Source organism: Protopterus annectens, chromosome 3.part1 (genome assembly GCF_019279795.1).
Source record: "Protopterus annectens isolate FY-2018-M chromosome 3.part1, PAN1.0, whole genome shotgun sequence".
Taxonomy (NCBI): Eukaryota; Metazoa; Chordata; order Ceratodontiformes; family Protopteridae; genus Protopterus; species Protopterus annectens.
Window position 1 is genome coordinate 1,737,942,024 of NC_056732.1, and position 9,699 is coordinate 1,737,951,722.

Genomic DNA, 9,699 nt, shown 5'->3' on the forward strand with positions numbered 1-9,699 from the left:
TCTTCAACTTAAAGCTAAGTACCCCGTTGGGGAAACTTCTTCTTGCTCCTTACCAATGTCAGTAAAAGTTAATAATTGCATTACTTGTGGAAAGCAAATACCTCACAAAGATTTTCATTCGTACTGTATTCCTTGCCTAGGCCCTGACCACAACGTACCTTGCTGTCGGTTTTGTGATTTTATTTAATCAGCGCACTATCCGTCGTTGGTACATTTTTGCCTCCCAAGTATTTTGGTTCTCTGTTTAATTATCTAGAAAAGTTGTCGGTTAGCCATCTGACTACTGGGATTCTGAAAAAACGCAAAGATGAAGACAGAGACAGGCCGCCGAGGTCCAAAACTGCCGACGGCACTTCTAAGCCAGTCGCCAGTTCGCCGGTACTCAGTGAGATGCTTTTGCAGTCCCTGATACCGGCTAATTGTGTTTCACAGGCTTCTACTGAGACCCATTCAGAGTCCAGTATGCCGAGAGATGCTTCACCTATGGAACCCGCGGATGTCTCTACCTTGGATGGGTCCAGAGCCGCTGTGCAGGCACTGGCTTCTGAGGGGTGTATTCAGGCCTACAGACTTGCAAATTAAACCGACTCCACCTTCATTACTAAGGTCTAAATCTCGATCTATGTCTAGAAAACTGACGCCCAGGCCACATGTTCAGGCCTCTATGCCTAAAAAACAAATGATCAAAATGGCTGAAGATGTAATTACTCTTATCAGGGGTACTCAACCCCCCCACCCCACCCAAGAGGCCTAGGGCTGAGCTTGATTATGAGTCTTCTTATCAGATTTCTGTTTCTTCTGACTCTTTTAATTACCTGGATTTGTCCATACCTACTTATGAGGATTCTGATGCATTCCATTCCCTCTGCTTCCTCTCCTGAAGATTTTTCTTTTGGGGAAACTTTACATACCTTAAGGGAGCATTTCCACTGGGAACGTCAGGAATTTTCTGATTCAAAAAAGAGGTTTAGGTATTTCCTCCTTCTACCACAGCATAGGCATTTGGCTATACCTCCTGTACTAGGCATTAAGTTTTCAGAATCCAGTATGGCACCTGATTCCCTGCCTCAGGCTCCTAGTAAACCTGACAAGATACTACAGGGTTCCTGAGTCCCACAAGTTCCTTTTCAAAAATCCTGTTGCAGATCCAGAAACTATTTCTCAGGGGCCCAAAGGCATTAAGGCTTCTACTGCTAAAAATCCTACCCCTTCTGATAGAGACTCCAGGGCGCTGGATAGTTGGGGTAAGAAGGTTTATACTTCTACAGCCTTGGCAATCAGGGCTTTAAACTGCCAATTTCATATGTTAAAATATCAACAGCATACTATTGGACTGCTTAAACAGAAAATGATGTTGATTCCTAAAGATTTACAGGAGTTATTGCATTCTGCTGAACAAGTTGGAAAACATGCTTTGCAGTGCGGTTTTGATTCTTTAGAGGCCTCCTGCAGGGCTTCTGATACTGGGTCTGTGCTTAGAAGGCATGCTTGGCTTAAGGGAGCAATCTTTGCCTGATCATGTTTAAAGCAAAATTGTTGGATGCTCCTTTAAATCAGGACTGCCTGTTTGGCAATAAGGCTGAAGAAGTTCTAAAAAAGATGGAAGATAAAGCTAAATCTATGCAAACTGTTAAAGATTTCTTACAAGTGCAACCTCCAAGATTTAGTAGGCACTGGCCTACTAAGAATTGGTCTTTTCCAGCTCCTTCAAGATCCTCTCAAGCCAAACCAGGTTTCATTCCCAGGGGACTCTCAGAACTAAGCAATGGAGGGCCTCCACTTCCAAATCTGGAAATAACAAGACCACCCCCCTATGGTAAACAGTCTCAATGACTTCTTTTTAAAATTACCAAGCACTTACCTTTTAGCCACCCCTTTGGGGGGGGGGTTGTTCTTCATGCAAAGAACTGACAACTCATAACCCAGGACAAATGGGGTTTTAAATATAGTGTCCCAGGGATACAGATTTCATTTCCACACATTGCCAACACCAAACAGGTGGCCAGACCCGCCCCCAAATCAGTGGGCAGAGACTCAAAAACAAGTACTTTCCCTGTTAAACATGAGGCTATTCAGCCAGTACCAGAAGAAGAAAAGGGACAAGGTTTCTATTCCAGACTTTTTCTGGTACCCAGAAAAGACAAATCATGGTTTCCAATTCTGGACCTGTCTACACCTTTCTGGACATTCCAAAATTCAAGATGCTGACTCTTCACCAGTTACTTCCTATGATAGGCAAAGATGCCTGGTTGGCAACTCTAAATTTAAAAGAAGCATACCTGCACATCCCAATCAGGGAATCTTGCAGAATATGCTTACGCTTCAAAGCAGGCTACTTGCATTATCAGTTCTCTGCACTGCCCTTTGGCTTGTCTACTGCACCCAGGGTATTCACCAAGTGTCTGGCTCCAGTTATTGCATTTTGCAGGCAAAGAATTCAAATTATCCATACCTGGACGATTGTCTAATTCAGGCAGAAAACCAGGGCACGCTTCTATAAATCATCTGGCATTTTAAAAAGGCTTCTAACTTGTCTGGGGTACACCATAAACGAAAATAAATCACAACTGGTACCCTCTCAACAGATTACATTCCTGGGTGCAAGCTTGAATACAACTGCCCAGATGGCTTTCCTCACGCCAGAGAAGCAAATTCAATTGGTAACTTATTTCAAACAAGTGGCCACAAGAACCCTGCTATCTGCAAGACAAATACTGCAAGCCTTGGGGTTCATGGCCTCCTGCATTCTTCTAATTCCATATGCAAGACTGCATATGAGGAAACTACAGTGGTACTTAAAAAGTCTATGGATTCAACATTGTCACAGCCTGGAAACAATGATTCCAATCATACCTTGCCTACGCCTGGAATTCCTATGGTGGGCAGAGGCCTGCCACCAAAACAAGGGACTGCCATTCACACTACCCCCTGCCGCCCAAATCCTCACTACAGACGCATCAGACTATGCATGGGGGGGCTCATCTGGCAGGAAAGTGCATTCAGGGCAAATAGAACCCAAATCAAATGCACCTACGTATCAATCAAAAAGTAATGTTGGCTGTACAGAATACTCTGACAGCCTTCAAGGACTATATTCTTCCAGGACAACTAATGGTAAAGACGGACAACACCACGGTTATGTGGTACATAAACAAGCAGGGGGTATACATTCTTACCCCCTCTGCAGACTAGCCATTACATTGTGGAACACAGCCTTGAGCTACCAAGTGCACCTACAAGCTCAATTCCTGCCAGGAAAATTTAATACACTGGCAGACAGACTAAGCAGAATTCTCATGGACCCACACGAGTAGAAACTGGAACCACGGATTTTCAATATGTTGACAAGCAAATGGGGGAGCCCAGACATAGATCTATTTGCCTCCCCCCAGAACTACCAGTTGGACAAGTTTTGCACAAGGACTCCCCACAAAGAAGCCTGGAAAGTGGATGCTGTGTCCTTCAGCTGGAAAATCCTATCCGTTTACTTTTTTCACCTTACTTCCACCCTATTCTATGCTTCTGCCATTTACACCAATCTATCAAAGCATAATCTCACCAAACTTGAAACTAGCTACAATAACATAACCAGATTTGCCACTGGCTCTCTCCATACAGAACTCATCACTGCCTCAACCTTAAACAACTCAGATGGTTAGAACTACAAAATCAACTACAATACAATCAACTTGTGATTGCACAAAAAATCCTGCACCATCCTACTAATACTCCCATCCTTACTAATCTGATCTCCCCTTATAAAAATCTTTCAACACTACGCTCAGCTAATAAACTTCTTATTGCCAGCAACCCTTCTAATAACAAAGCAGGCGATTCCCTCTTCTCCAATGTTGTGGGTAGAATCTGGAACAAACTTCCTAATACACTCACCTCACTCTCATCCTCTCTAATCTTTAAAAAACACCTTAGAGACCACCTTAAAATACATTGGCTTTGCCCCTGCTCAAAGCCTGATTGAATCTCCTTTTCATCTCTCCCCTCCCCTGGTTCCTTCTCTCTTGCTTCCTTAACAATTACCCTCCCATATCTTATGAACAACACTATAAAAAGTTTCCCAATGTTCTAATGTTTTAGTTTTTGATTGACTTCACATGAACCCTACTAAAGCATTAAGACTTGTTTATTTTTTTACTTCTACTCTAATGAAACGTTACATTGTACACGATTTATTATTATTTTTTTTTCATGTCTTATTTTGTAATGTGAAACTAGTCTTTTTTAGAATATTTTGAATGTATTAATTTATTCATGATGGAGCTTTTCTCCGCGAGCCTCTACTGAAAAGGGATGTGTATCCAGCTAGACTAGCCCGGTCAACAAGTGTAAATAATAAATAAATAAAGTTTACGCCTTTCCCCCTCTGCCTCTGCTCTTCAAAGTTTTGCTAAAAGTCATACAGGACAAACCAAGAATGATTTTGATTGCTCCAGACTGGCCATGCTAACACTGGTACCCACTCCTGCACAGTGTGTCACAAATATCTCCATGGCACCTGCCTCAGACCCCCTTCCTTGCTGTCTCAGCAGGAGAACCAAATTCTGCACCCTCAGCTTCCAACATTGAATCTTGCAGCCTGGCTAATCTCTTAATTTCACCCTTATCCCTCAGCAAACCTGTGATGGATGTCATCTTGGAGGCGAGAAGACCTAGTACTAGAAAATCTTATGCTGACAAATGGAAAAGATTCTGTGCCTGGAACCAATCTTTAGGGATGAGCGCAGCAGCGCTCAATTTACCTCAGATTTTGCAATACTTAACCAAGATGCTTCACAAAGGCCTGTCTTTTTCCTCTATTAAAATCCACGCTTCAGCTATTTCAGCTCACTATAACACAGAACCACGCCTCTTCTCTCATCCCCCTGCTCAAGCAGTATCTCAGAGGGGCAAAGAACTTGAGACCTCCCAGGAGAGCTCCTACCCCTGCCTGGGAATCTTAACATTGTTTTGGAAAAACTCACTCTACCTCCTTTCGAGCCAGCTGCTACTGCAGACTTAAAATTTCTGTCTTGGAAAACAACCTTCCTTTTCACAATCACTTCAGCTAGAAGGATATCTGAATTACAGGCCCTTATGGCAGTGGAACCTTTCATCATCTTTCATGCGGACAGGGTATCTCTGAGGACCAATCCATCCTTCATGCCCAAGGTGGTTTCCAGTGTGGCTCTTAATCAGTCCATTAATTTGCCAACCTTCTTTCCCAATCCACAAAACAAAGGGGAATGGGTTCTGCATTCCTTGGATGTGCACAGACAGCTTAGATTCTACTTAGACAGGACTAAATCTCGAAGAAAATCTGAACAATTGCTGGTAGCATTTGCTGCAGGGGCAGAGGGGAAGGCTATTTCAAAACAAACCATTTCTAAATGGATAAGCCATTGCATTCATTTCTGCTATAAGCACCATGGAAAACCTATCCCCTAGGGGATCAGATCTCACTCCACCAGGGCTGCATCTACTTCTGCAGCCTTTCTCAGAGGTGTTCCTACCAGGGATATTCTAGAAGCTGCTACCTGGAGCTCTGTACATACTTTCACCAAGCATTATCATTTACCAATTTTCTCTAATCCAGAGCTGACTTTGCCACTGCTGCTTGCAGGGTCTTATAGCTGGCCCTAATGCTGTATAAACTCCTCCTCCCAACCATAGCTTTGGGAATCTACCCAAATGTAATGACTGCAACAGTAAAACATGAAGAACATAGTACAGTTGTGTACACTTACCATAAATATAGATGTTCGAGTGTATTCACTGTTGCAGTCCTGGTTACCCTCCCTCCAGCCCCCTACTTTTCTCTGGCTTTACTTCTACCTTCTTTTACTATGCTTAAAAGCCTTTTTGGTTTATTTGCTTTTGGTTGCAGGTATATTTTTATATTTTTAATTTTATTTTCCCCCCATTAGGGGGGCACCTGACATCTGGGGCAAGAAAAACTGATGTAATGGCGTCGGATGCATGTTTTATACACCTGACGTCATGGAAGAAGGGACAGCAACTGATGCAGGACTCAAGACTTTGTTAATCAGGCCGACTGAGGGCAACCTGCCAGCAGATTACCTAAATGTAATGACTGCAGCAGTGAATACACTCGGAACATCTACATTTATGGTAAGTGTACACAACTGTACTTTTCCTTCCCTCCATCCCCCTTTTCTTTCCTTACAAAGGACATATTGGTATTTACTTTCTACTGGTGGGGTTCTTCCACCAGACCCTGGTTCCCCACTTGGGGGCTGCTGGCAGGTTAGGTTAAGAAAAAGTGATGTAATGGCATCAGCTGCCTTACTTTATACTACTGACGACCTGACGTCAGTCCTAAAGCGACAGCAACCAACGCAGAAATACTAAGCCTCTGGTATTTGGGCTGGCCGAGGGCTACCCTGAAAGGTATAACCCAAATGTGATGACTGCAACAGTGAGCACACACGAACATCTACGTTTATGGTAAGTGTACACAACTGTACTTTGTACTGAGTGCATATCATATCTACAAGCCTTATCAATGCATGGTTAAACATATTTTATCTTCTGTAAGGCTGTAGTCTGCTGTAGCTCATGCTTCATCACAATGATAGCTTTATTAATCTGTTTTAACTTTTTTTTATTAACCGAATAGTGTTTCACATTTGATAGATGTTCAGAGACAACTCTTGGGTCATCAGTACAATTATCTTCCGGAAAGAACTGCAGCTACTTGTGTGATGTAAAGGGTAGGGGTGAAAGCATCTAGTTAGCGAGTTTCAATGTAATCACCCTTTGCTGTTTTCTTATTAAGAAAAGTATTGAATATTCCCATGCACTGACCAGAAAGGCACATTCCTTTGTCATTGGTCACCCCTATGCCATTTTTTTCGGAATGTCTTTGTGAATGACAACTGTTCAGCTACCGTCTGGTCCACTTTTCATACTTTTGCTAAACTGTATAAGCTTAGGGCCGTTCTTTAGCTCTCTCCTCTATAATATGATTTCCTGAGCTGTTACCAAGGTCCATGGGACTATCACCAAGGACTTGTCTCCTTTTGCCTAACTGCATCAAAATAAGATATATTTGAGATGTTCACCCCACATCCATGTCTGTATGAGTTTTTGGTCATCTGCAAGACATCATCTGCCCATGTTTTCCTTTAATGTCAAGTTGTATGGTCTGTTAGTAGGGTAGGCATTTTCATGTTAATTTGGGAGCCTACTTTATTCTGTTACTTGTATTGCTTGGCAAGAAGTGAATGATAATGGGTTGTCTCGAGTACCCATACATTTTGGTTTCTTTTGGTGTCGCAGACTAGAGTTGAAGAGGAAAGAGGGCATCAGTTTATGTATTTGTTAATGGTTTAAATGGCTTATGTTTGTTTATATCCATTGAATCAGATGCCCTTTAAAGAGGCTGTGGTATGTAAAAACCATTCACACTAAAACATGTCAATAAAAAAAAAATTGCAATACTTAACTGTCTTTCTTTTTGTTTCCACTACCCTTCCCAAAATACAGGTTTTTAAGCATGAATGGAACAGACAATGCAAAGCAAAATGGCAGAGCAGGATTTATTCCCATCCTAGCCTTAGAGAATTTAGTCCACAGTGTGCACATATGCCTGTCATCGTTTGGGCAATCCTTAATTTCCGTACATTAAGAACTCTTTTGTACGTATAAACTGGCTGTGTGCATTGTCTGCACACCTGCTTTGGCCACTCTTGAACAGTCATAAACATTACAGGAGTAAAAAGGCTCTATGTCCACCTTTATTTTTCACATTTCCTGTCAAGTGGAAAAGTAAATGGTTGATGGAGTGAAGAAATTGTACGTATATAAATTTGATTTATTTCATCAACTTTATTCCCTTTTCACCACATTGCCCTGTTGGACTACTGTGTTTGGAGTAAAGTGTATTTGCAGAGACAAAGGCTGCATTTCTTCCCTGGAGAAGTTGGCTGTAAGTTGAAAAATTCCTTTCAGGCACTTTGTTCGTCCTTGCTCCCTCGTTTTTGTACTGGTTGGAAATTCTTCCTAAACATTCTCAGAAGTTGGCTTTTTTGCATTAAGAGCAAAGTGGAATTCTGCCTAATTGGATTGTTAACAACCAAAGATTCCCTCAAAGTTTCTTTTCCACGTGCAAGAGAAACTATGCCTGTTTGAGTTCTAAGAAACAGCAGAAAAGAAGAGACAGTAGAGACTGCTAGGCATCTTAAGAGTCTGAAGTGCTCTTGCTGTAAGAGAATCCGGAAAAAATACTTCATAACCCCCAAACTTTGCATCTAACAGCTGAATCTCTGTGTAAATTGCTTAGATAACTGTTGTAATCACTGTACATCCTTTATGTAATCTAGAATTATTTTTTTCCTTTAACCAAGAGATTTTTTGTTTACAAGTTCATTAAAAAAAGTAAAACAACTGTACAGTCTGTGACATATTAAGGGTTTTTTTCCTTTTAATGCCTTGTTTATTTCACCATAAGGACTTTTCACGAGGCAGTCAGTCACACTGCTTATTTAGAATTTTGTATTCTATCTCTAATTTAAAATGGTGGGTTTATTTTATTTTTTTTTAGTATAGCTTGGGGGGAAAGATAATTCTTAACTGCAGCAGTTCTACTCTAGATAGATAACTGGCAGGTAGTATTTTGTTTACCATAATTCACTTACTGTGTCGATTTCAGGAGAGCTGGCAGCATTTCCTCTAAACTAAGCAGCTGAAGTTTTAACAGTGCACATTTATAGTGCAGTGACTAAAATTGTTCAGAAGTTTTCTTTCCAAAATTTAAATCCTATATATTGTGACACCTTTTTTAAACGAGAAGTAATATGAATTCATAATTGAAAACAAGCCAATAGCTGTATGTTGAGCAGTCGTACAATATTCTGACTTGTTGCACATTGCATCCAGATTAAAAATGTTGCTGAAGTCCTTTAATGGCATAATTTATTTATTTTTAGCATATCAATTAAATTAAATGTCCAAAGTGGCTGCCAGGTCTTGATTTGTAACAGTTTTTTTTTCTCCAAACAAACTGAGTCTTGCAGCACAAAATTGTGTACTTGACAAAACATGTGATTGGCCTTTGGTAAGATACAGCTGTGAAAGCACATTTTTAAATAAAAAAGTAAACATAAATTTATTACAGATATTTTATCCCATTTAGAACTGCTGTTGAGATGAAGACGCAGTATTTTTGAATACTGGTATTATATAAATGTAGTTTAAAGCATTGCAACACAAGGAAATAAGTGGCATATAGACGTGGTCTAAGGGGGGGATCAAAATAATGAATGCATACTCAAATAATTTTAGAAGTATTCAACCACACATTCTAAAAAAGGGAAATAAAGCAGAGTTGCTGGCAGCAGAGTACAATTTTCAAGTGTTGTATGTTTTTCTTAGTGCATTGTCTTCTGTACTTTTAATTCATATCCGTTTGCTAATCCTGCACCATGTTGGTTAATGATGTCTTGTCCATTTTGGCCGTAATATCCCCAAGTTAAGTTTCCTGGTTTGTACTGTTCTTTGTGTTTTTCGTTTTTGTGACGCTGTGTGTGTGTGTGTGTGTGTGTGTGTGTGTGTGTGTGTGTGTGTGTGTGTGTGAGATCTGTGCTGGCAAGGTATATGTTTTTTTTTTTCAAATTTATGATAATTTTATTGATTGAATTGTTACATTCAAGCAGGTTTGAACCACATAGACGTAAAGACGTA

The 9,699-nt window shown here is 40.8% G+C and overlaps 1 protein-coding gene across 3 annotated transcripts in view; it reads left to right on the plus strand.

Annotated features, from left to right (window-relative positions):
• Positions 1–9,365, plus strand: part of CSNK1A1 (casein kinase 1 alpha 1) — a 1,314,414-nt gene extending 1,305,049 nt beyond the window's left edge. For all 3 annotated transcript variants that reach the window (XM_044067738.1, XM_044067736.1, XM_044067737.1), the window contains one exon: positions 7,504–9,365. In XM_044067738.1, the coding sequence (XP_043923673.1) occupies positions 7,504–7,511 (8 nt within the window). In that variant the 3' untranslated portion in view covers positions 7,512–9,365. The remainder of the gene's footprint in view (positions 1–7,503) is intronic.
• The last annotated feature ends 334 nt before the right edge of the window (positions 9,366–9,699 follow it).